This window comes from Dufourea novaeangliae, unplaced genomic scaffold (genome assembly GCF_001272555.1).
Source record: "Dufourea novaeangliae isolate 0120121106 unplaced genomic scaffold, ASM127255v1 scaffold7, whole genome shotgun sequence".
In the NCBI taxonomy this organism is placed as follows: domain Eukaryota; kingdom Metazoa; phylum Arthropoda; class Insecta; order Hymenoptera; family Halictidae; genus Dufourea; species Dufourea novaeangliae.
Window position 1 is genome coordinate 5,028,602 of NW_015373896.1, and position 26,826 is coordinate 5,055,427.

Below are 26,826 nucleotides of genomic sequence, written 5' to 3' on the forward strand. Positions count from 1 at the left end.
TACATACAATTAAAGATTGCATCCCAATAATTTTTGTGTTTAAACTATATGCATGAACAAGTTTTAAAGAATAATATTCAGTACAAAAATATTTGTAAATTATTTTTAATCGCGAGAGTTTAAAAAATATATAAAAATTTATATTGAATTATTTAGTAAATTTAAAAACGTATATATCTTAAGTTGTATATCAAGTTATGCCAATAAAAAACTTGTTACAATAAGTTATTTCTTTTTATTTATTAAACCTTTATAGTATAGTTATTACGATGGAGTCTGATTTGAGAATGTGTGTGTGTGTTTATCAGCTGGCTGTCATGTAGGCAAGTGTCACTTTCAACTTTATTGTGTACATTGACAGTAATATAACAAACAAAAATTTGTGTAACGTAAACAGACACCATTTAACGTATACATAACACTTTTTTAATCACTGTTTCATTAAATGTTCTGTAAAATATTCCGAATTGTTGATCCGAATTAAGCATAGCGTAATATAACCTGTGAATAAACGTTTGATAGCAAAATTGGAAACGTTCCATTTCGTTGTGCACAAAACAAGTATTTTATACGACAGTTTCAGTTTTTTTGGTAGTTTTCCTTGTAAATAAAAATGAATTCAGTACCTCCCACCAAACCTCCAAGAGGTATCAAACCAACGAAAGAAACGGTAAGTTTAAGTATCCTGTATCAATTAATTTGATTATTTTTCTCTTTCTTTAATTTGAAATTTCTTTCAGAGTGGTTTATTAATTTCTGTAATTCGTGCTTTATCTGCAAGTGAAACAAATGAGCAAAGAGAAATAGAGAAAGCTAAACTTGAGAAGGAATATAAGAAGAGTGATCAGCGACTTGACGAGTTAGTCTCATTGCATGATCAGGATCTTGCACAAGTTATGCAAGTAAGTTCATGGGAATAAATTATATAATGTAAAGGTTTCTGTGCCTTAGAATAATGTAATTTACAATATCTGTCATTGTAGATATTCAGTGCTTTATCAGAAAAAGTAACAGCTTCTCGAGAGAAAATTCATGCAGTTAAAGAGAACTTGAATGCCTGTAAACAATTACTGAGGTGTAAACGTGAGGAATTATTAAATTTGTGGTTGGAAGGAATTGAACACAAGCATGTGCTAAATCTTCTAAAAGATGTGTAAGTATAATTATTCCCTGACAAAAACAAATTTACAAAGAATGCAACATAATTAGTGTCATTACCATTTCTTTCTTTTTTTTAGGACACCTGACTCTTCTTTTCGAATACTTCCTGTAACAGACACAGATGCATTGTCAGTGTCTACATCATATACTGCAACATCGGATCAGTAATTATATTTATAAATAGATATGAATAAATTGTAATTGAATTGTTTTGTATTTATGTATAATAATAAATGAAACGCAAAATGTACTTTATCTTGAAATAACTTGTTCCTCGAATTCCTTATTAGACAGTTATTAAAATAATATGGTTAACCAACATTCAATTTTACACATTCGACCAGGTTTGTAATTTCCCGCCAAGAAGTCATTTTTAATAGAATCATTCGTTTGTCCATGAGAAATAATATTTTCGAACCTTGTACTTATTTCAATAAGAACAAAAAATGATGTAAAACCCAATAATTATGTGATAGTTACGGATTAGAATAGGTACTTTAATTGTATTTTCAATGATTTCTTTTCATGTCAAGATTTCGTTCATGGTTATATGGCGCACGTGATATTTCACGGACGATACATTCCCTTATCACTTATAACTTGGTGTAGTACATTTTATATGATAATTGATTTCAAAGTATATGCAGACTAGTCCGTTCGCTGATAATTCACTTTTTCACAACGTGAAAATAAAAAGCCTGCAAAACGTATATCGTAAGTGTTACTTTGAACACAATATATGGGTTCCTTTGGATCATCTTTCACGTGTAACATATTATTATTTCATTAAATAATGACTAAATACCAGGTTAATTTTTAAACCTTTGTGTTTATATCATTTCGTGCAAATTCGTTGAAAGATACACAGTTATATTTAAGCACTCTCTACTGCTCTCTAACATCTTGTCATTTATAATTTTTATAAGTGCAAACATTTCATTTCATTTCCTTTTCATACTTAAGATCATTGCATGGGGTAGTTTGATATTAAATGTGATGTGCAAACATTTCACACCTACATTTCCTCAGTAATATCTGTGATACGTAAGTTTAACACATTATCTTAAATGTACAAGCTTCTCTTGGTAACTTTAAAGAGTCATTATGTTGTTGCAGGTAGAAATGGGTACATTGGAATTAAAACATACTTTGAGTGGACATAGAGGAAGGGTGTGGAATGTTTGCTGGCATTCCAAGGGTACATGTCTTGCATCTAGCGGTGAAGACAAAACCATTATAATATGGGGACCACAAGAACCAAAATGGGTCATAAAAACCATCCTCACTGAAGGACATACAAGAACTATTAGAGAAGTAGCTTGGTCTCCTTGTGGAAACTATATAGCATCTGCTAGTTTTGATGCAACAACTGCTGTATGGGACAAAAAATCAGGGCAATTTGAATGTAATGCAACATTAGAAGGTCACGAAAATGAGGTGAAAAGTGTTAGTTGGTCTTCTAGTGGACAGTTGTTGGCTACTTGTAGTCGTGATAAATCTGTTTGGATATGGGAAGTGAACGATGATGAATATGAATGTGCTGCAGTCATTAATGCTCATACCCAAGATGTGAAGAAGGTAAGTGGATATTAAAACTTTTAATTATTAGAAATGGATCCTTAAGATCAAATGTTTGTAGTTCTCTTTGATATGTTGTTTTGAAATTAAAGATAGTAAAAGCACATTGCAACATATTAAATATTATTACCAGGTAAGGTGGCATCCTACTGAAGAAATTGTGGCATCTGCCAGTTATGACAACACTGTGAAGTTATTTAAGGAGGATGCAGCAGACAGTGATTGGTCTTGTGTGGCAACACTATCGTCTCATACCTCAACAGTTTGGAGTCTTGCATGGGATAAAAGTGGAAATAGAATAGCAACCTGTAGTGACGATCAAACAGTGAAAATATGGCAAGAATATAAACCTGGTAATGAACCTGGTATTGCTACAACAAATAACGAACCAGTTTGGAAGTGTGTTTGTACTATATCTGGTTATCACACAAGAACAATTTATGACATTGATTGGTGTAAGACAACTGGCTTATTAGTGACTGCATGTGGTGATGACATTATTAGAATATTCAAAGAGGACAATGATTCTGATCCTCATCAGCCATCATTTACAATGGTTTGTTCAATGGACAATGCTCATACACAGGATGTGAATTGTGTGCAATGGAATCCTATTCTTCCTGGACAATTGGCATCAGCTAGTGATGATGGTTTAGTCAAAATTTGGTTTTATAATGAATAGTTTAATTATTATTTTATGTAATTATATTTTTTAATAATAAACGTATTTAACAAATGACAAGTGATTTTGATAGATCCCTACCTAGCTCTAAGATCAAATGTTGGGAACTATTATACACCTAGCTGTGTTACTTGTTTTTAGGTTCATCTCAATGTATAGGGGTATTACCGTACTGAGACACAGTTACAAGACAATAATTTCTCATTACAATTCACTGCATACAATGGGTGATATAAAGCCTAATTCTGCTGGGGTTTCTTTGACGCAAGTTGTAGATGCATTACAAATGTTTGCTAAGTTACGACTTGCAGCTTCTTGGGATAACGTGGGATTGCTCATTGAACCCACAGAATCAAAAGTAGTCTCTCATATTCTTTTAACAAATGATCTAACTGAAGATGTTATGCAAGAAGCGTTAGACTTGAAAACTGATATGATAATCACCTATCATCCACTAATATTTGCACCTATGAAGTCTGTGACAACTCGTTCGTGGAAGGTAATAATTTATTATACTGTTGTCTTACTAAATGTGTCTTCTATTAAAACGTTTGTATTGAATTACTTTTCCTGTAGGAGAGAATTGTAGCCAAATGTCTAGAAAACAAAATAGCTGTGTACTGTCCACATACCACTTTTGATTCAGTGAAAGGGGGAGTGAATGATTGGTTGGCTTCAGCATTTGAAAATGGTAAATTTAAATTAATAATTATTCAAGTATTTCATTGACTGTGTCGTAATTAATGGAATCTTTTATGTAAGTACTTGATACTAGCAAACCCATAGAACCGAATAGTGATAATTTGGAGTATGGTTTTGGAAGATTATGCAGCTTGAAGAAAAAAATTTCCATTGAGGAAGCTGTACAATTAGTGAAGCAGCGCACTGGTTTAAATCACGTTAGATTGGCACGCGCTCGTCAAACAGGTATCAAATTAATAATTCGCATTATTATTTTTCAGTTATCCTAATGGTAAATTTGAAATACTGAAATTTGACTTTACAATTTCAGATGGTTTTATTAGTACTGTCGCGCTCTGTGCTGGATCTGGGGTGTCTGTTTTAAAAAACGTACCTGCCGATTTATATCTCACAGGAGAGATGTTGCACCACGATGTCCTGGATGCCGTCCACAAAGGAACTAGCGTGATATTAACAAACCATTCTGACTCTGAACGTGGATTTTTGAAATTATTCTCGTGCACCTTGCATGACATGTTAAACAAGTCTGTGGTGATAACTGTATCTAAGAATGATGCAGATCCTTTAACAACCGTTTAACTTGCATTAAAGAAAGACAAGTCGGTGTAAACATGGGGATGGAATTGTTTTTCTTGTACGTGATAAAATTTTATTAATAATATTATAAATTATCTCTTCCTGTTTATGGATTGACAATTTTTATTTCAATCTGGCAAAGTTGAGAAGAAATAGTGGGAAGTAATTACATAAAACAATCATTGTATATTGCGTGTCATTCAACAAAAGTGATTTTCAACTACAACGGAAACAGCGTTTATGCTTCTTTTCTTTCTTTTTCTTTTTATGTAACGAGCTTAGACTACTTCGCAATTAATCTTTGAACATGTGTAACCGTTAGAATTCATTTCCTTTATTTTGGTTATTGAAATATCGTCAGTTGGTTCTTCACTCGCCCGTACTTTTTTCTCTCTCATCCCTTCAACGTTCACATTCATTCAGAGTTCACGCATGGCGATTACAAAGGAAAAAACCCGACTTCAACAATGTACGCGGTCGGCGTTTATTCGTTGAAAATTTATCTAAAGAAAGTACAACAGTCGTTATTCTGGTCCAATTGGAACGATTTCAATTTAGGTCCACGCGTTCAATTTAGTTTTTCGACGGGTCTTCGTCCTCGACCCTTCCATCTTTTTTTCCCATTTAACAATAGATGAAAAACTATTCGCCCCGTAGCAGTCCTATAATTATAACTTGACTTACGATACAACGTAGGTATAAGTACATCTCTAACAACTGACTTCTCGCGTTAATACGAGCTGTGTGTTCTATGTTTCCCGTCCCATGTGTATGAGTGTATTTTGTATGCGTGTAGTATGTATGTGTACATCGACGACGAAATGCGTAATACACGATGAACACTTTATAAATTGCGATTTCTACATCACCGAATAACGGTGTGGAAGTATACCCTGAGCTCAGATGCCCAAATATTCTGGATCGTGTCAGCCGCGTCGAGAGAGGAGTATTGCAGAACAGACAACGTGAAACTGAAAACCGAGAACAACAGACAAATTTCTATCGATAGCATCACCGCCGTATATTCGAAACGGTTACACGGTTATTCATTTACGTTTCGAGTTTAACGTTTTCTATACTGCGGTAACTGGTTCCTGGTTGTCGCTAATATCGTTAAAAGTCTCGATCAGCTAGGTCAGGACTATGTTCCTCTTAGAATAGATTCCAACGCGTTCACCATCCCGGACAACTGGGTCAACCGGTTTCGACCTAGGAATTTATAACCTATCCGAGGACCAGGTTGATTTTAACGCAGGTGTTTGTAACCAACTGGCGGTGGTTCGTGCTGGTCTTTCGATGAAAATTTTCGAATTCCAATGTGGGTCACGTCGATTTGGAATCTAGTTTCAAAGACCTGTACGGTAAATCAAATTGGAGTCTACCCTGGAATCTATACGTGGATCTGGCTGATCCGAAGGATGACATGTGGATCCATGGATTTGTTCGACTAATTTCTAGGTGACTCTCCAGTGGTAGCTATCCTTGCTCACCCAGAGACGGTGAACGTGTTGATTGAGCTGTCCTCGGAAACTCCACGAAATCGATCCCAGATAGCATATGACGCCTTGCAGAAGCCCATTTTACGCTTATTTTAGGTCTAAGGCGCCTTCGAGTCGTCTTCAAGGCGTCATTGGGCGTCATGTGGCATCTGGGATGTCTTTACTACCCAAATATTCGGAACGATTACAAGTTCAACCTCTTAAATTTTAACTAGCATCCTCTTGACAATCCCTATACCAGTCAAATTTCCTAAGTCACAGCGACCCGTATCTCTACCGTAGATTCGCACGATTCTAGTACGAACATAGTCCGGTATACAGATTCGATCTTCGTCGCGCAAAACATCTCGTTCGTTTCACGTATGTATATCTCAGTTAACGAAACAAAGGGAATTATCGAAGTGAAAAGAGAACAGAACCGTTCGTGCCTGTGTTTTCCTCGAAACGTTTTCAAACGCGTCGCCCTATGCCTAGCAGCTGGTCTCACCATCGAAATACATTCTATTGTTCGCGTTCGTTCGAAAACTGCGACTGGTTGCGCGCGTCCGCAGGCTCGAATTCAAGAGATAATCCAGATTTATTTCGGAACCTCTAATCCGAACTCTCAATTTACGCGGTGGAAGACGATTTTCACGCTCGCGGCGTCCGCCTCATCTCGTAGCCAACCAAATTCCGGGCGACCCCCTTTCCGTCCTGTGGTGGGTCGAACATAGCGTATACATATACCGGGACGGTGAATACCCGTCCGTAACAGAACTATTTAAACACTTTCTTATTAGCCCATGTCAACGATAATTCGTGTTCTTTTTTTTGGCAAGTACAGTGTACATATTGTCGTTTAAACCGTAACACAGCAAACAAAAATGGCGCTTCATCCGGTATCGAACGATTCGTTTCGACGAACCATTTATTTTATTACATTTTATTTTCCCTTAACATCGATTGCTTCTTTGACCGCGGAGTGTCACAGAATCAAGATCGAACCGAAGCATTTTCACGAATGTGGATCCCACGACGCTGTTACGCGTGGAAATAATCGATCCGAGCTTGTACTCGGTAAAGATGGCCGCCATGTTGGTGTACACGAATAACCAATGTTATACACGCATTTCGTTTTGGTCGCGTTTCACGGAAAAGAAATTGCATTCTCACACGTTTTGAATCCTCGATCCCGTGACACTCGGTGTGCACCGTTTATCGCTTATTTTATTCGTTACAACAGACTACATTTTTTTTTTTGTTCCTTATAATACATTCAGCACTGGATCGTGCCGCAGTCTGGTCCAATTCCACCGTTCCCATCTTATTTCTCCTCGCGCTTTCACACGGATATATCCTCATTTCCCATCATTTTTTTTTTCTCCACCATCGTTCCTTCAACCGGAACGCAACAGGGATCACTTTACCGTGCCATTTTTCATCGGTATCTTTTCTTACCCGCGACAACGTCGTCGTCGTTCCCGTGAAAAGTCACGGATGGTTAGAGGTTTTGCAGATCAGTTCCGGAGAAAACGGTTACCGGAGTCCCGACGCTATTTCACATGAAACCGTTCCGAAACAGTTACGAAAACCATCGCGATCCATAAAATAACGTGTTCCTCGCGTTCAGAATATTCTCCATATAATTTCGAAACTTCTTGTTTCTCGATCTACAATAAACGGTCGAGACGATCGGTTTGAAGGTTAGTAGTCGTCGATACAAAAAAATTCGGTCTTTGAACGTTTTTTCGACTAAAATTGTTCGTCTTTAAATCGAGGGGTTTACCGATGATGCGAACCCGTATGATCCCGTGTGTTCGTTTAATAACGATGATTCAGGAAAGCCAACAGGGTCGTCGAGATCAGCACGAACGGCAGATTTGCGAGCCTGAGTTGACCGCCGTGTTGCATGGCCGCTGGATGCTCCCCTGCGGATCAATGATTAAAATTCAAATTGAATTCCGTGCCACCAGCATCCGTCGTCTTATTGGAATTGTTTCCCTGGTATCTAGCTGGTATATACAGGGTGGGTCCAGCGAACACGACGATGGTTAACATTCCTGGGAAATTATGGACGATAGAAAAACTGGATTCGTCGGGAATTACGCAGCCAAGGATTTCCGTGGAGGTGAATCTGGATGTTTTTTGGACACATACACACACTGGTCCTCTTGATGCTTTTCTGGGGAAACTGGTAGTTTCTTTTCTGCGGAAACTTCTACGGAGGAGTCGGCAAATATACATGGAGTAGTGGTGTAATTTGTGGATCAACTTTGGAAGGGAACCGCCTTGGGCGGTGAAGTTATGGCGTAATGTTTTCGTAGAAGGTTTCTTGGTCGAGAGGAAACGTAATATGTAGGAGAGAGAGATTGACAATGTACCTGTTGCGAGCTATTTAACACGCTTCGTGGAACCAACGATCAATGGCCACGAACCGCGTAATCAATGTTTCAATCGCAACAGTAAATTCCACACGTGGACCCAGGATGACTGAGTTACGTGGTTTATTTTTTAATTCTTACTGACCGGTAGCCTATTAATGGACTTTTAAGTTTCAGTGCTTATGGATAAGTGGTATAGATAATGTATTAATTTACTCTTAGATCAGGGTTAAAGAAGAAATTGTTGATTGGACTGTTTAAACATAGTTCGTTGGGTCTTGGTTGTTGGATCTACTAAATCGATTAACACGTTGTCTGCCACAGTGAAAAAGGCTGTGCGTAGCCAGGCACACATTATTTTATTTTTAAGTCATAAATCGTCGAAAATATATGCGTTTAGTTTATAGAGGCTGTTGGTTCTTTTTTGATTAATACTGTGATATTAAATGTACACAAATATTTTGTAATTAAATAATCCAACCTTTTTGCTGTGTACGAGTCACTCATATTTGAATAACGTGGCAGTCAAGGTGTTAAATAACAACCGGTAGATAATGTGATAAAATTCGCAGTCTAGTGATTACTTGTATGGAATTCCACGCGTTGAGAATTTAATATACATATAATCACGATGGAGATGATGTAGACAGTATTACTTCTGACAGCAGTGAAAAATCTATCAGGCTTTTTTACATTACACGCAACGACGAAAAGAATATTTAATTATATATAGAACGAAATTACACAATTTTATAGGTCGAAAATGTTGTTACTTGTTGAAATTTATTCTGATTTTGTATTACGGTTACATTTTCTATTCCCGTGTAAATGCAAGTAGATAGACCGTTAATAGCCAGACGGAACAATGCTGCAGTTTTCAAGTAAAATAAAACCGACATTTCCAGACAAACCGAATGGGACCGTAGGTTGTCAGACAAGTAGAATAAAGCCGCCATTGTTTGACAAGTAGAATGAGATTGCCGTGGTCAAACAAGTGGAAGTAACTCTAATATCAGCGTGAAGTCCGTGGAGCGCATCCACGGGTTAAACTATCGTATAACGTGCTAACACGAATATCCAGAAAAGAATCGTTGAATTTTTCGTCTTCCATCGTAAATAATGAATTTCAAACTCTTTACGTCTCGTACAACAATTCACATGCCACGCGAAGAATAAACTGAAAAGGATATTTTTTTCGTTTTAACATTTTACGAATGTTTTCGACAGTTTCCGTAATTTCTACCGCAAGTTGACGTAACGAGTAGACGAGCGGTCACGTTGGCAGTCTCTAATCGGACCAAGCGAATATTCCATGAATTTTCGAACTGGATTTTCTTCTCGTGAGAATTTTCCAGCTAGCAAAAAAGATATTGTTTTACCGTTCTCGGTCTATTTTTGCTCGGTGAAATCATCCAGTTTCCGGTACTATTGCCAATCGAGCGCGACCCGGTATATTGAACGGAATCCTTGCACCTCCAGTTTCGAGTTTCTTCGCGATTCCATATAAGCTTCCACTTGTTTCCGTCAATAGAGACCGTCGAAGCTCTCAACTCCTCTACTTAGGACCGAGTGTACAAAATAATCGGCTTCTCGGTACTTGACATCGTATTGATTTATAAATTAATTCTGTTGGTCGAGCTGATAATTTTCATTAACGAAATGCAAAACTGATAAACTATGCGATTGTATATAGCACGATCTGGTTACGTGGGAAATATTATATAACCACTTTCAGTAACTTCCATGCAGATTAAAGGATTTTTAATAAAGTTTAATACGACTTTTGCGTTACTATTACCGTAGAAAAAAGTCTCTATTACCTTAAAATTCTGACTAAGCTTCAATTCTTCCACGTTTAAAATTCTGAATTTCCACACATTTCGGTAGTCTAGGTGTTCTGTTAAGTTTCTCAGTTCACGTGGAACAGTTTAATTCCGATAGAACCTGCGAGCTTTAATATCGATGCAATAAAACAGGATATACTCTGTTTGATACCGAAGCAGAATATCTCGAACGTGCACGGTATGTCATGGAGGTGCTTCTAGAATACATACATAGATCACGTAGCTTCGCCCCGTTAAACCTCGACCGATCGGAACCAGGATCAAAATGATCGTTCTTTTAAAGCGTCGTTTCTGATTGGTTATAGCAATCAGCCGCTCGAAACTTTGTGTACTCCACTTTAAGTTCGTCGTTGAACTTCGAGGGGGAAGTTCGGAGAAGTTGAATTGCCACTGAACGCTAAGTTAACTGTATTGTTTATTGACAATCCTTCGGATGGAGTTTACTGCTCGATATTACAGCAACGAGCATTACTTTCGAGTACGATTGTCTGCGACCAGTTGTGGAAAATGTATTCCATTTATTTTCACGACATTCATAGATTTTCGACCCTGAATTAGTGATAACGAAGAAGTTCCTAATTTTTCTCGCTTAACCCTTTCATTCCCACTGTTGCCATAAGGTTAGGTATTCTAAATTATGAAATAAAATATTAGTATCACGTATTTTTCTATATCTGTTAGTATGTATAATACTTTTTGTAAAATAAGACATTATTGGTCCTTATGGATTATTTATGTGATGGAGTTCAAGTGTTGAACAAAACTGTAATCTCTTTCTATAAACAAAATATGCAAGAAGGTTTATTAATCGAAGGTAAGAAACATTGGGTCTTATTACGAATAATAATATTGTATTCAGAATTATTATATATTACTGTGATAAAAGTAAAAAAATTGTCAAATGGCAACGAATGAAAAGTGGCATTAGACGGTTTCAAAATGTGAAAATATTTTTGTGAATCATTTATATGTTGTCTGCTATAGACTATATATGGGAATGAAAGGGTTAACTTCACGAGCAATTTTTGTAACAACGATTACAGTGTCTACTGAATAATGACTGATGAGACTCAGATAGGAGCAGTAATCCGGGGAATATGATAGTACTTTACGAACTCACTCGATCTAGACACGTTTCTCTAATTAGCGTTTCCCGTCAATTGCAAGTGCTTCGATCTCGAGAAGTTCGAGTGTTCCGAGTATCTATCAAATGACTGTCGATAATTTCATCAGTCATTCATGTAGCTACAATTTAAGAGGAATTAACGGAACCGAAAGAAGAGTCCTAATTGCAAGAAATCGACTAAACTCGGAACAATCACAATTTCCCACGCATAAATCCGAGGAAGACACACCGATTCATCGATGTCGCGAAACTTATCAACGAAAACTTTCCCACGGATTAGCATTCACGAGTGATTTCTCGGTAATTACAAATCACAGAGGAAGATAGAATCATCCCTCTGTGGATCCAACTCATTAATAACTTTCCTCGTATTAATGCTCGCCTGTTCCTCCCCTTCACTAAATCGAGGAGGGAACAGTCCAATAGACAAAAAAACTCGAAGGTAAAAATAGAAAAAAAGGAAGAAAAAACGAAACATACACTAATCGCAAATAAGAATCCCCTTTACCGTGTCGTCGAACACCTTCATAAGCTGCTCTCTCTCGAGGCGCAATTAAAGGAGCAACCCAGTGTCTCAGGCAAGACTCACCACCTCGAAAACTCAATTTCCCACTCCCCCGTAAGTCAAGATATATCGTTCCATTCCCCCCTCCCTTCGAACTCGAGCTCGTTCAGCGTATTTCAAATTTCCCTCCGTTACAGCTCGCGTGCGCGGGTGGCCCCGTATTCCAGGATTATTCGGCCAGGACGAATTAACGAATACCATCGAAACGGAACAACTGGAGGGGAAATAGCACAGTGAACAGAGGTGGTTGGTTGAGGAACGGAAGACAGAGAGGAGGCTGGAGGAAGAAAGTTCGCTCGAGCGAGAAGGGAGATTTCGCGAGTTTCAATTAACAGGCCTTCGTTAATGAATTCTCGTTAAAAACTGCTTCGTTGTCGTAATCGTGTTTCTCCGGGCAAACTGAGCACGCACCCTACCCCACCCACCCCCTCTCCTTCCAGAGCCAAAGCAAGGGGTGGGGTGGTGGGTGGGAAAAAAAAAGTGCCGACAGTATTTCATAGCGCTCGTACATTTCCGCGCCAGGTCTGGCCAGCTAGCTGGGCTAAACGAATGAACCCGATCGGTCTCTTGGCAGAAGATAACGGTCTTAGCAAAAACCATTCGGCCGAGCTAGAAGTGTAATTAAAGAGATTTCACGGGGGAAGCTGCAAGGCGACGGCGGCGAAGAGCTGAGCTCAGCCATTGTTGCGCGTCCGTTCGATGGCGTGGTTTTGCCCTGGGCGCCCTTAGAAAGTAGAATTCGGGATTTCGGGGGAAGGACGACCATCCCTCTCTTCCTCGCGTGGCACGAACGACAGAGATAGATAAACGTCTATTGGCGTTCTGGCCCGACCAGAAGAGGGGAGAGGTGGGTTTATCATAAAATCGATATACAGAGTGTGCTCCTGGGGCCGGGCGGATCGGTATCACGGCAACATTTGCTTAACAAACAGATGTTGCACGGGGTTCTTCTTTTTTTTTTTTTGTAAGAGAGAGGATCGTCTTTTTTTTTGTGAGAGAAAGAGGATGATATACTTTTTTTTTTCTTTCTCGTGCTTCCTGATCGAGGGATCAAGGGGATAGAAAAAGGTGTGTTGTTGCGGGGTTCATCTAGTCTGATGGAAATTAAGTGGCTGCTCAAGATCGGCTGAGGGGTTGCGCTTTGGGGGATGTGACTTTAGGGATCTCTGGTTATATTCCTGGATGGAAATGTTTCTTAAACCGTGGAGAAGGTAATTGTCTGATCTGCAGGACTACTCGAGAGGTTGGGATTTTGTCAATTGAGTTAGGAAGAAATTTGGGATTGTATTGGTGACTTAAGAGATCGTAATATTTAACCCTCTGAACTCCTTTGTCGAGTGTGACTCGATGTCGATTTTATTCATAGGTACTCCTATGTCGAGTCACAATTGGCATTTTAAAATTGCCAGAGTAAATATGTATTATATTTTACAGTATTTAACCCTCGAATGGTAAGGTGAGCTTTAACCTTTAATTACTCGAACACCCCTTTGTGCAAAATTGCTCGAGATGGGGTCTTGTAGGACCCTAATATAGGTTTCTTTGCGTAACTAGTTGCATGGGGTCAGCAATTACCAGAATCTCATAAAGAACACTTAATTAGTAGCTATACGAATTACGCATTTATGGAGACATCGAAATTACAATGACCCCATGCTAGTAATTAAAGGTTGAGGTCGTACTTAGCAAGGTGGGGACGAAATCCGACCCCAGCTAATTTCAAATGGGTAAAAAAAGTTACCTTAAGGGAATAATAATTGAGTTATGTAACATATAATAATATAAGTATAAAACGTTTACTGAATAATATAAAATATTTTAAAAGTAAGAATAATGAAAAAATAAAAAATAGACTGGGGCAACACGAAAAAAACTATTGTATAACTCGGGTGAGATTCGACCCGGACCTTACCATTAGAGGATTAAAAAAATTTGTTTAAATTGGTTCTATCAATCAACTGTGTTTTGAAGTACAGTTAAAATAAAACATCTAAAATAATGAGTTATCGGAAATAAAATTGAGAAAAAATTAGGAGTGCAAAGGGTTAATGTATACTAGTGTTTCATTTTCCCAGGAATACCTTCTTCGTGATAATCTATTTAAATAAAGAACTGTCTTATCTTCCACTTGGTTGGTGATAATTAAGTAAGTAAGCACATTAACTGAAAATTCAACATAATAATATAATTTTCCCTGTTTAACAAATTTAAACCCTCTGTTTTCTTTTGATTAGTAGGAGCTGACCCCCAGGTTTACCTCCTCTTTTATCGTGTTTCGTGCTTGAACCGATTAGTGTGCTGTGGTTTTATAAAAAAAAAAATATTACACAAAAGAAAGTTTATGTGGGGTTTGCACGAGCTTGTAATTAAAGTTCGAGATGTGGTGGAATCTGTCCTCGTTTTAGGAGTTCATTGCAGTTGAAAGGATAACCTTGATCGGTCAGTTGATTCCCAGCCGGCTATATCCCACTTTATCTTCGGGCTGTCGATAAAAATTTTGGCAGATGTGCAAAAACATTGGACACACTGTTTATTGGCCGGTCGACCCCGCCCTAACAGTTACGTAACGAGTACTTTACTCCAGACCTGGACATTAATTAAAAAGAACGGAACTTTGACTCGACTACTAAGTTTGTAAATTGTCTTATTTAATTTTAAATGATCTTCGGGTGATTCGTTATACAAGAATTATTTTCTTCTTTTACAAATTCAGTTTAATCCTTGAAAGCATTCCTGAAATAATTTCGTCTAATAATATTTGCGAAATACAAGGTAGCAACGTTACGTGCTGAAGATCCTTGATAAATTCATGTTTCTACAGCATAATATTCAACAACATACTATTCTACAGTTAAAATTCCAACTACAAACGATTCTATGTAAAATGATACATTTAAACGAAAATTATTCTCACATAAATAATTTATTGCTATTCTGCCGTGTAATATAACGGTACTATGATTAAACTTCGGTGTTATAAATTTCTTATTTAATAACGATAATTACAACAGGAAGTATAATATCAAAATTTAATATTACCCTGTTGTAGAATATACTGAAACTGTAATTAAAACTTGAAGTTATTAATTACTTCGTTTTAAGTGGTGTAATTTAAGCGAATAAATATTCCAATAATGTGTTATTAATTTATCGTGTAATGCACAACACACTACGCATGAGACGATCAAAAAAATAATTCTAAATAAAAGAATATTTACAAACGATTTACTCCATTATCCGATGATAAATATATCTATTCGAAGGATTTCCCATCTACAACCAATAAAGTACCCATGAAAGTATTATATCAAGCCAGGAGAACATAAAAGAAAAATTTACTTTTAAAACAATTCTATATATACGACACACATTCATAAGTATTTGCCCATTAAGTTTACTAAAAAATATTCCAATTTTTCCAAAGGAATCACGTTCCTTCACAATCACAACGATAAAACGAATACATTGGTTGATAATCCCCAAAATGAAATATAAAACGAAGCTTGCCAAATCTTTCTTCGATGAGAGATCAAACACATACGACTGGTACTGTACGTAATAATATAACGAACAAGACCAACGTTCGTTCCAGATATTCAAATTTCCGCGTTGAAAAATATTTCCGCCACAGAAACTCGCTATTCATTCTACCATCCTTCATCATATAATTTCAACTACCCTATGCACAGGTCTGATCTGCACCATCGTTCCAACAAAATCCTCGTCACGTTAATTCTCTCATGTCCACTGTTCAACCGAATCGCTATTTAACCAGCTGTATAGAACCAAAAAAAAAAAAAGGAAAAAAAAACGTGAAACGATAGTCTCGACTGGCGAAACGATAAAACCGTAGGGAGATGTGTGGGAGGAAAGATTCCACCAATCGACAAGATTTAAACTTTCACCCAAAACTTACATACATACCATTAAGCACGTGCACCAAGACGGTCTTCGTGTTAGCGTTGCTCGGATGGCAGGTATACTGTCCGCTATCTGCAGGCTGGGCACGCTGCACCAGAAGATACGAGGTTGTAACTTCTCCTTTCTCCGTGATCACTGATACACCGCCCCTCGGACTGTCGTAGTTGATCATCTGTATCGGGGGCAAAGATCAGACGTACAGAGACAGAGACACAAGAAAAACAAGGTCAGCACAACGAAAATTCGTCAGTAGTGGGGACCATGTAGAACAAGGTTTGGTGAAGGGGCAGGGGAGGGGGTGGTGGTGAGGGATGGACGACGAAGGTTCGAGCGAATTCTCGTCCGGCTGCTCGTTAGGCGAAAAACAGAGCTGGATCTCATTTTCCCCCGGCCGAAACGAATTTATTTCGCCGGGACCAGAAACCGAATTGCCCGGAAATTCGCTTATCCGCGGTTAAATGGAATCTCCGTACCCACGCCTCCAGTCCACCACCCCTTCTGGACCAGGAACGCGAAATTTGTCAGGGGACCAACGGTAAATATTCGTACCTCGAGCGAAAAGAAACAGGAAAAAAAGTTACAGGCTTGAGAAGAGGAAAACAAAACAGCCAAAGGGACACACCGGTTAGAAGGAGGGTAAAGCGAACGGGGAATACACACCCCTACCCCGTTCCATCCTCCAGCTCCCTTGTGTGTGTACGACCCTTAGGAAAATTGCATTTCCAGGCGGTGAAAGGTGGAACGATTATATCTCGTCCTGAGTTGTCTCCCGTTCTCGCCAATGGTGTTTTCGCGAGGAAATAAAATTATACCAACCACCCTCCTCCCCCTTCCATGCCATTCCAACTGTCCTTCGTGGTGGAATCGAAGCGTTTTAATGAAACGGGCCGTAGGAGGGGCAGCAGTGTGTGTCCACGGCGTTCGAACGGAATTGTTAACAAGCCACCGAGCCCTCATTACCATAAACCTTACCGAACGGAATCAGCCCCTCCCCCTGGGGGATGCGAACGATTACAATTTACGGTGGGCCGGTAACGCGTGCCAGTCGATCGGTTATAAATCCCACCCACTCTCCCACCCCCGGTGGTGCCCATTTAATAAATCCTTCGTAGCCGACGCAATCGACGGGAATCTCGATATTTCCGCGTCAACGGGCGCGAACGAAACTTATTATCAATTTATTGAAACGAATTACTGTTTCGAGAGGGCAGGCAGCGGAAACATCGCGAGCATCGACCGGTCCCGTGGATTCGATTGGTTGGCGGGAAGAGGGAGGGTGTGGGGGCCAATGGGAAAGGAGTAAACAGGCGTCGACACGGGGGTGAATTTACGCGTGACCGCGGTGAATTATTGTTTCTTTTTTCGAGGGGACGGGGTTCGTGAATGAAGAACGAGCATCTTGCGAGGTTAGTTTGAATATTAATCGTACCGTGTGGATCTGTAATTAAGCTGTTCAGTGGACCATGTGAGGGATTTGAATTTTTTTCAGATTTTAGCGGTGACAGTACTCGATTAGTTCTTAACGTTTTTATATTTAATATTTAAAATGTTATGATAGTATATTTTTTCAGATCTTTCGCAATTTTTATTACGATATGAAAGTGGAGGAATTAGTTAATTTATGAATTTGTAAATTATCAAAAGTTTGTCATGTTTATCGTCGTGTTAGAAGACAGAAATGAGGCCTGTCTAGTGTTACTTAGGTACACGTAAGGATGACGAGATACGTACATGTAAAGTGTGTAAATTTAAGGATATATGTATAAACGTGATTATGACCAATGTGAAACATTGGTTTACGAAATATTAGGGTGATTCATAAATATTACGTTACTGACACTGAGGAGTGTACCAATAATTATGAACGACTCGAGTACCTGGGTTCGTGGAAGACCGGATGGATTACGGAATTTAATATCAAGTTTTGTTCTACTCTGATTGTACATTTTGCATATTCCGCGATCACGTGATCTACTTTTAAACTAAGTTTCATATAGTACAACTGGAAGGGGTTTGTATGCAAATGCGTAAGTTTGCTGTGTCTCCGTCTTAGCTGGGCTATTGTTACCCGGTGTTTGCAGCTAACATCCAGTTTATCATACGAAATTCACAGAAAGTAATTCCGAAGATGGACAATCTATATAGCGGCAGACGGAAGTGTATTAACGGTGTATGCAAATGTATGAGAATCAATGAGAACTCAACGAAAATCAGATTTCGTATCATTTCCAACGTAATAAATATTAAACAACAGAAATTTGATCTATAAGCACAGATTTTGTGCAATAATCCTTGACAATAGGAATTTATAGATATATACACAATTTAATTATGAAGTTCTTTTGTTATTACAATAATGTGGCTCTTGTGTCCAGAAACAATAAAAATGATTTTTAACATATTTTCAGCTGCGTTTTGGAAACAAGTAACATAAAATATAACTTCGAACAGCACGAAGTTGTGAAGACTGAAACGCGAGATGGAGTTTACCGTAAACCACGATGAAATCGTAGAAATAACCGGGGTTTTTTAATTAAACGAAGCCACGGAGTACTTTCGAAACACGAATAAAAAATATCGTAAACAAACATTGTTCGAGGGAGTTGAAGCTGAAACGCCGGAAGACCGAAGGCCCGTTTCACAAAGTAACAATGACCGATTTACATACGCCTCCATTTGCAATTTTTCCACTTTTTAGTTCTTTATCCGCCACTTGTTACTGGCGAACGCAACCTGACAGAATATTAACAAGTAATGGGATTGTTGTAATCTCTATTCTTCAGTGCACACTTCGGAACACATATTTTATTGTCCTAAATACGATTTCGCAATATATAAACAATGAATAAAATTTCTTTCATGTTCCAGTATAAATGTTTAGTAGAATAATACGGGAAAATCGCGTTTCCATCCACTGAAAGTTTCTAAATATCACTTTATTAATCCTTTGAGTGCTTTGAGCGCACATGTGCGTCCAACGAGCAACGCTGGAATGGATTACGGATGAGAATACTCACTTCTATGTAACGAAGGGCTCGAAGCGGAGACTTAAGAGATAAAACCACTCTAGCGATCCGAAAACATAGCATCACTTTCACCATTTTTTCTAGATAAATAATGAAATAAATGAAAATACTGACCAAAGGCCTTTATTGTACACATTTTATGGAGTATGAAATTATTTTTCTGTATTTAAATGCTGTACAGATAAAGCTTTTTTTGGCGGAAGTAAATTTAAACCTACAACAAAAAACCTAAATTTTGTTATGATCTACATGACATTGACTACACAAATACGTACGGATATTTTAAAATATTGCCTTTTATAGAAAGGTGGACATTTCAAAAAAGTGTTTCATTTTCAGGAAAGAAATTTCGTGAAAAAATGTTAACAATAAAAGAAGTTTTTAACAAATTGGAAAATTCGTAGGTACTTCTGCAGCCAGTATTATATAGATCATAAAAAAAATTTTGATTGTTTTCCTGGTCCAAATCTACGGTACTTATGCTGCAAGACCCAGAGTACCTCCCTAAAACAAGTTTTTTTGTAGGGCTCCAGAACTAAACATTTATTTTATGTACAATAAAACCTTCCATTTATTTTATTATTTATCTATAAAAAATTGTTAAAGTGACACTATGTTTTCGCATTGCTACATTGGTTTTGTCAGAAGGAATTATAGGCAGATTTTCATCATCGACTGTCAACCACAGTAATTATTCAGTATCGACGTACCTGCATACTCGAATTTATATATTTACCTTACTTTAATGATATGTCGACACACGTATTTAGTGGTGTTATATTATAACTCTTTCCGTGTTTATAAATATTGTTTGCCGCACGGTATTTGGTTTCTGTTAAAGTTTGATATAAACCGACAGACAGGAGTTTGCGAGGTCGACGGTGGATACACGAGGAGTATACAGTAACACGATCTATGCTCCCTAGCAAGTAGAAATATCGAATAATAGTCAGACATGGTATCGAACGCACTCTGAAACGTGAGTAACCAACGAGTTTTCGAACTTCTAGTTTCCGAAAGCAAAATCGTGTATCAAAAAATTTTATCGAATAGTTCTGACTTATTTTGTTTTCAGAAAGAATTGCACTACCACTTACAGAACACCCTGCATTTAAGTCTGTATTTCTATTCCTTATTGAGTCTATGTACAAACCCCGTAGATTCACTTATCGGTACATCTAGTACATTCGAAATTTTTCTCAAATCAGTGTATTTATACAATAAAGTATTTTCTTTTTTTTCTTATGAATCAAATCAGATGTTCGCGGGATAGTGTTCGCCCGTTTTATTAATTACGTGCGGCCTGGTTCAACACTTTCGGTCGGCCGCCTGTGAAGCCAGATAATGAACGGCGCACGAATGGCGGGGCGAGCTTTTTGAAAACAATGAGATGCCTTGATAAAGCGATTCCGCTTAAATCGTACCATTCGAGTGGTTCGAAACTACATTTGAATCTCGATTATGCTGTTCGTGAATCGGCGGCCCGCGATCTCCGAGCGATTCCCCTCGGATATATTTTTAACGAATATTTGTTTTCTCAATTTTTCTTCATTTTTTTTTTATGTTCATGCTCCCGAGCATGCTACAGCAATTTATTAAATTAATCGATATATCAGCGTGCAAATGTTCGTCGACGACCCAATTCCCCAAGAATTTTGCGATATCGATTCCCTAAAAATCAAGAGGAAGGGGTCGAAAAAAAAGGAAACGCATCGCGATTACGAGGGGCGAACGTTGCTTAATTGCGACGGTTTCGAGGGTCCTCTGGCTCCAGATAGTAAATAAAAATACACGGTGGTTTAACGTGAATTTTTTACCGCGATATTTAATGAATAGAATGATCCTTAATTAATATGGTTTAATATTAGGAAACCTTTTGGCTGGGAATAAATTAGCTTACGTTAAATTACGAAATATAGTTTTTTTCAAAAATGTCGACGCATTTTTTGGATAGTCTGTGCATGAAACGTTCTCCTGAAGTTTAAAAATGAAGAAGGGGTAGTAGATCGATACGCGGTTACGTAGCAATGTCCGCTTTGAGAAAAAGTGGACAGAATTAATCATTAAACCTAATAATTTTTTCACAGAATTCTTTTACCGTCTCGTCCTGAATAATTAAAAAAAAATGTTCGACTCTGAATGAAAGAGAGTAATATATTAAATTTCGCTTCACCACGTCGAATACATTCGATATTTAACTAAATTTAATCGAGTCATGTAATATTACGTAATAGTACGTAAATTAAATATCGAGTCTTTTAACGATAACAATATGCATGTAATTTATTATCCATGACGATGATCAGGTTTTAATAGAACAGCGACGTTGCATAATTTCTGTTGATTTTTTATATGTTATTTGTGCCTTTTTCGGTAAGATACGTATAGTCGCTGGATTTCTTACGATTCCCATGATTTTAGTAGCTGTAATTTCATTTAAAAAAAAACAACGGCTAGAGACCATATCCCTGAAAAAAAGGAGATAAAGAAACTCTAATTTACGAAAGTTGTGCACATTTGAATATAGTTCAACTTTCGTCTAACAGTTTGCTTGGTAAAGTTCAAGGAAAGTCCTGAAATTTCGCGGCGACACCTAAGTGGGACACCCTGTAGGTATATCAAACTAATTTACATTTTTAATTGTTTCTTACCATTGTAACAAATGTTAAGGCTCGTACAAGAAGTTTACTCTTAGGAAGTTTCCATTATTCCATATATCTCGGCACACAACTAATATTACCATAAACAATCGCATCGACCGTTTTTGTAATTAGCCCAATTCGCTCATATACTTGACTTTCTTTGTCAGTTCACAATTTTGATTTGAGAACCATCCGAAAATCGTAATAGGCAGCTGCAACACTAATTTCTCATCATAAATAATCTATTCCTGCATTTTTATTTATAGACTGCTGATGTTTATGCATTTACACCGATAAGATTCTTTGTAGCAAAAATCAATTTTAGCTTGAGATGTCGGAGTAACATCAAAATAGCTAGCACCTGACGACCAATGACGCCTTGAAGACGGCTTAAAGGCGCCTTAGACCTAAAATAGCCGTAAAATGGGCGTCTTCAAGGCGTCATGTGCTACGTGGGTATGAAAAATGCGATCAAACGAAGATTTTAATGTCGTTCAATACTATTTACGTGTTTTGCATTAACGTAGCAAAGCCCCTAGTATAAAATTAAAAATTCTTTCCCAATAAAATTGTGAATTTATATTTTCTTTACCAAAGGGTGTTACCCATATAACAAACACTACTATTCCATTTTTCACCTGTAAATTGAAAAACAACAACTAAAAGTAATGCCTCAAGGGGTTCAAATCCCCGGACTGCATCGCGTGACTCGGTTCACCAGAGACCAAAAGGGGGAGTAGTAAGAAAAGACGCTCTACTTGTGGCGTTCGAAAGACGATCCAGCTACGGACGTGTAGATCCCCGCGCGTTCATGGAAACTAACAGAGAACAGGGTATCCATTACCATTAGAGAGCAACTCGGAAGTTGTTTCGAGCTCCATGGTTTCGTATGACTGCGTTTCGTGTTCCGGGCTACCGCCGCCCCTAACCACCCTTCTCCCCTCTTGTTTGTCAATTTTCCACTGCACCCGCTCGCGCGCTCGTCCGCGAGTGCATCCACCGGTAGCATTACGCAAATGTTATTATTCGTACGGTCGCTCGCTCGGCACTCGCCACGGTTCCAGTTTTGTCCGTTAACGTTCATCCACCTAAGGGCGTTGATGGCCCCGGGCCCCGGGTAATTCGCAAGGAACCCAGAAAGGGGATGGGGTTGGTTGGCGCTAATATCCAGAAGCTCTCCTTTCAGGAAATATTAAAACTCGGAGCATCGAGTAACCTTCTGCGGCGTGGCCCACCTCCCCCTCCATTCGCCACGCGGAGAGAAACGGCCGCGAGCAGTGTTATTCCGTAATTAGGTGCGTTTTATGCAAATGAGCCTCTGAGCGCCGAGAGACTTTGGAAACCAACCACCACCACCACCTCACCCTCACAGTTTTCCTCCTTCCGCCTGGTCTTGTGAAATATTCCCGCGCGAAGGAACGCTTGATAATATCTCTAATGGGTTTTCCAGACACTGATATCCTTGCTGGATCCTCCAGTTTTTGTCCTTTCGGGGTTTTTCACGGGTGGACGAATGGTGGTTCAATATATGGTATTAAATCACGCCCGACCTTCGATTTGCTCGGTGCACAGGATTTTTTTTTTTATTCCGTTTAACTCGTCTGTCGAGGTATCACGAATATTTCAAACGATTTTATTACGATATTCCGTTTTGCGGGGATTCAAGGGTGGAGAATTAATTTGTGGAAAAATATTCTTTATATTATATAGTTACTTTCGGTGATGGAATTGCTTCCGGTCGAGTTACACCGTGTCAATTAACGTTCGAAAGCTATGATTTGATTTACCCGTGCGCCGCAAATACATACGTGTCGGTGGTAATCTGAACCTCGAGAGAGAGAGAGACAGGTTTCGGTAGGGGGAATTCATATTTTTAAAATCAACCAGGACCAAAAAGTGATTTCATTTTTCATCCATTTTAATACCTTTGACCGCGGGCTCGCGGAATATTCCGTGTTTTTTTCGGCTCCGCCTGTTATTCGCGAGATATCCCATATTTTCACTTACGGTACTCATCTGTGGATTACGGATGAGCTGTGTTGAGTTATGAGTCAATAAACGATGTTCGCAGATAATTGCTGTTTAAAAAGTGTCGGGATCGGGTACACTGTGATGTGTTCGGTGATCGACAAATATTAAGTTGATGCAAAAATAATGATGTTAAAAATATATTAGTATTAGGGATTGATTTTCCGGAGATATAATTGCATTCCTTCATACACTATTTCCATTGTTGTAAGGCAAAACGGTGTAAGTCAAATGTTTTCATTCTCACTTTCGAGACACATAATGTTTGGAACACCAATTTTCTTTCTGTTACCAATATCTTAAGAATTTCGAACTTAGAAAAATGAAAGGAATACAAAATAATTCCTGTAAACGTTCGATAATATCGTGTCAGGTGTACCTACATTATTTATGTTAAGTGAAGTACATGTTACTTTTGTCAAAACATCAATACAAACTTTAAATTAGAATTCCGTCACACAGAACTGTCAAACTAAAATTTTCTGGATTTACGTTATTTTATCAAATACACACGAATGAAATATTGGGCAGCGGTCAGATTGCAATCCCTTTTGAAGAGTAAAAGAAATTGTTTTTATTCAAATCTTTCTGATAAACACAGAGATTCTATATTGCAGTGTTCAATTAATGCTCAAACGGAAATTTTTTGAAAGTGTGAGTTATGTTGTTTTGCCTCACAACCACAGATAGTTATCTTCATATGCACCAAATAAGTCTGGGGAACGAGATACAATCTTTATATCTGATAAGAATGAGAAAGACAAAAAGCTGATGCAGTGACCCAATATTAACTTTTACTGCTTATTTTCTTGCCAAGAGATCTTTTATTACCGGTTTATTACTTCGTTTCGAACTTTTCGCCGTTCCACGGTTACAATCCTGCACAATTTGTAATTTTATGTCAAATACTGTTCTACAGAGATATAAGTACTACACAATGTAAACAGCTTTTTTGTATATAAAAAAAGGTATTTCATTCGCTGAATTAAAATTCGAATTTTTTCCCCTGTAGTATCACAATTTTCGGTCTACTCTACCACGGATAGTGCTGTAGCTGCACTCACGCGAACCACAAAGCTGCACCAGTCTTTTTTTTTATCAGTTTCCGGTCAATAGGATTTTAAATAAATCACAGACACATCGAGCATGTGTTCCGTTTCAACGTAGCTTTTTCCACAAAACCATTAATACCCCTATGGGGAAAAAATGGACACTCCGTCTCGAAATACTACCAAATCACTCCATATGTACTATTCGAAATATCTGAAAAACGAGGAGTGGCTCAACGAAAAGAAAAAATCGTCGAGCAACGTGTTCATCTAGTGTCCCAACCGAACTTCACACTTAACTGGTCAATTGGGGTCTCAGAAACCCCATGAATATTTTTCAAATATTTTATTTTTATTCAATAGTTATTTAACATTAGAACTATCGACGACAAAGGTATATCTGTTTCCATCGGAACGATAAACATGACAAACTTTTGAAAATATACAAATTTATAAATCAATTAGTTTCTTTACCTTTTATATTACAATGCAGTTCTAAAAGATCTGAGAAAATGCACTGTCATAACCAGACTGCGGATCTTTTCGTTAATACCTCGTTAACAAAGCCACGGAGAACTTTTTTCCTAAGGAAAAAATTGTTTCAAATCATCCCCTCCAAGGAATTACAACATTTCTGGGACATCCTGCGTAAACAAGTTCAAACTCGAAAATAAAAAAATTCATAAGAAAACTTGCCAGTCTAACGGTTGATAGGACCAAATACCCCAGCTTGTTACGTAATAGTTTTCGATCCGTTCAACCGTTTGGAACTGCAATTGAATTTATCTCGTTAACAGGTCACCTATTCAAATAAACATGAAGACTCATGGACTCGCGGTCGCAGAACCGCGTAAACTCTGTGCAACGAAATAAAATCCCATCCACCCGTATCTCATCCACCGACTTTATGCTAAACCAGCGATCCCGTGATCGGGCCCGTTCCAATTCGCTGGAATGAAACTGTGTTACCAGGACACGTTTGGAATCTCTCGGTGTACGCCTTCCAAGAGAAATTCTACAGATGTACGAGAAAAAATGGGGCTGGAACAGAGCGGGGGATGGTTTCAGTCTGTATGAATTATACATAGAGCTCGGAGGGCCGCATCTATCATTCCTGGGAGAGGGAGGGGATGGGGATTCGAAACCGTGGAATCAGAGGGAATGATATTTTCCGCGGGATAAGAAGTTCCGTAACCGGACGATGATATACCGTTGCGTGACTAAACCCTCGGTGGGGCTGAATCCCGCGCGAAATTTCGCATTTCGAGGCCATAAGTAAATGTTATCGAGGCGACTATAAATCCAATCCGGAATCGATACAATCCCAGCGCCGCGGTCTGCAGTGTACGTTATATCATCTTTCGATCGCGTGGCTTCCGCCGCTTAAATTCGTCGTTACGCTTACGCTTCCACGGGAGATCGAGGCGTGTAATTTTTCGCGAAACGAGAAGCTTACCGTGGGAGGAAAGGGCGGAGGGCTAGATAGACCACGGTTACGAGCTGGTTGTTTCTATCCGTAAATTGTAGCTCGGGGAAACAAAAGGAGTGGTTTACTACCTTGGGTATAACGTTGGAGGGATTTCAGAAGGGGGATGAAGGAAAAGGGAGGTGGGATACACGATATTCCAGGAGCGAAGAACATTACGCGACATTAGGAAAAGTTTCGTGATTGTTTTGGTCCCTTCTGCCGCGAGAAGTTCCCGACACACCGCCTCCAGACGAGCTAAAGTAGTTCTTCATATCCCGGGTGCTACAAGTGCAACGCGGGAATTTATAAAAGGGTAATTTCGTGGCTGGATGCTTCGTAGACGCGCCTCGCCCTCGGTTCTCGCGAGGGTTTTGGCAGTTTGTTTTGTTGCGGTTTGATGGAGGTGTCCGGTCGGGGTCTAGAAAGGTCATTGTGTTTGTATTTCTTTTGAAAGGTCGCTGTGTGTTTGTGTTTATTTTGAAGGGCACGTGTATCGTGTATTATGAATTTAAGACACTGGAGGTGTAACTAAATTTTTATACGATAAGGACAGTAAATCATGGATGAGTGTTCGAAGACTTCTCGGCAGTGAACATTAA

General features: G+C 38.5%; 4 protein-coding genes across 4 annotated transcripts in view; 3 read left to right on the forward strand and 1 right to left on the reverse strand.

Moving 5' to 3' along the window:
* The first annotated feature begins 383 nt into the window (after nucleotides 1-383).
* LOC107193314 (exocyst complex component 4) lies at nucleotides 384-1,346 on the forward strand. Its single transcript, XM_015582718.1, has 4 exons — nucleotides 384-670; nucleotides 741-902; nucleotides 984-1,153; nucleotides 1,239-1,346. Exons 1-4 carry the CDS (start codon nucleotides 614-616, stop codon nucleotides 1,327-1,329), a joined length of 480 nt encoding a protein of 159 aa, XP_015438204.1. The 5' UTR covers nucleotides 384-613; the 3' UTR covers nucleotides 1,330-1,346.
* A 379-nt stretch (nucleotides 1,347-1,725) lies between these two features.
* Nucleotides 1,726-3,421, forward strand: LOC107193282 (probable cytosolic iron-sulfur protein assembly protein Ciao1). The gene is made up of 3 exons (XM_015582687.1): nucleotides 1,726-1,875; nucleotides 2,278-2,739; nucleotides 2,873-3,421. Exons 2-3 carry the CDS (start codon nucleotides 2,284-2,286, stop codon nucleotides 3,419-3,421), a joined length of 1,005 nt encoding a protein of 334 aa, XP_015438173.1. The 5' UTR covers nucleotides 1,726-1,875; nucleotides 2,278-2,283.
* A 223-nt stretch (nucleotides 3,422-3,644) lies between these two features.
* On the forward strand, nucleotides 3,645-4,743 carry LOC107193297 (NIF3-like protein 1). The gene is made up of 4 exons (XM_015582701.1): nucleotides 3,645-3,920; nucleotides 3,998-4,112; nucleotides 4,184-4,348; nucleotides 4,434-4,743. The coding sequence occupies exons 1-4, from the start codon at nucleotides 3,645-3,647 to the stop codon at nucleotides 4,700-4,702; spliced, it is 825 nt and encodes a 274-aa protein (XP_015438187.1). The 3' UTR covers nucleotides 4,703-4,743.
* A 3,255-nt stretch (nucleotides 4,744-7,998) lies between these two features.
* Nucleotides 7,999-26,826, reverse strand: part of LOC107192474 (lachesin-like) — a 55,667-nt gene continuing 36,839 nt past the window's right edge. The window contains exons 5-6 of the mRNA XM_015581736.1: nucleotides 16,018-16,186; nucleotides 7,999-8,105 (exon numbers count right to left, since the gene is read on the reverse strand). Of these exons, the coding sequence (XP_015437222.1) occupies nucleotides 7,999-8,105; nucleotides 16,018-16,186 (276 nt within the window). The remainder of the gene's footprint in view (nucleotides 8,106-16,017; nucleotides 16,187-26,826) is intronic.

What these genes read in the sequence shown, in the direction of transcription:
- LOC107193314 (XM_015582718.1), top strand. Translation starts at nt 614, where the DNA reads ATGAATTCAGTACCTCCCACCAAACCTCCAAGAGGTATCAAACCAACG. An exon ending in TCAAACCAACGAAAGAAACG is followed by an intron (nt 671 to 740) that starts GTAAGTTTAAGT and finishes AATTTCTTTCAG; the next exon opens with AGTGGTTTATTAATTTCTGT. An exon ending in ATCTTGCACAAGTTATGCAA is followed by an intron (nt 903 to 983) that starts GTAAGTTCATGG and finishes CTGTCATTGTAG; the next exon opens with ATATTCAGTGCTTTATCAGA.
- LOC107193282 (XM_015582687.1), top strand. Translation starts at nt 2,284, where the DNA reads ATGGGTACATTGGAATTAAAACATACTTTGAGTGGACATAGAGGAAGG. An exon ending in ATACCCAAGATGTGAAGAAG is followed by an intron (nt 2,740 to 2,872) that starts GTAAGTGGATAT and finishes TATTATTACCAG; the next exon opens with GTAAGGTGGCATCCTACTGA.
- LOC107193297 (XM_015582701.1), top strand. Translation starts at nt 3,645, where the DNA reads ATGGGTGATATAAAGCCTAATTCTGCTGGGGTTTCTTTGACGCAAGTT. An exon ending in TGACAACTCGTTCGTGGAAG is followed by an intron (nt 3,921 to 3,997) that starts GTAATAATTTAT and finishes CTTTTCCTGTAG; the next exon opens with GAGAGAATTGTAGCCAAATG. An exon ending in GGCTTCAGCATTTGAAAATG is followed by an intron (nt 4,113 to 4,183) that starts GTAAATTTAAAT and finishes CTTTTATGTAAG; the next exon opens with TACTTGATACTAGCAAACCC.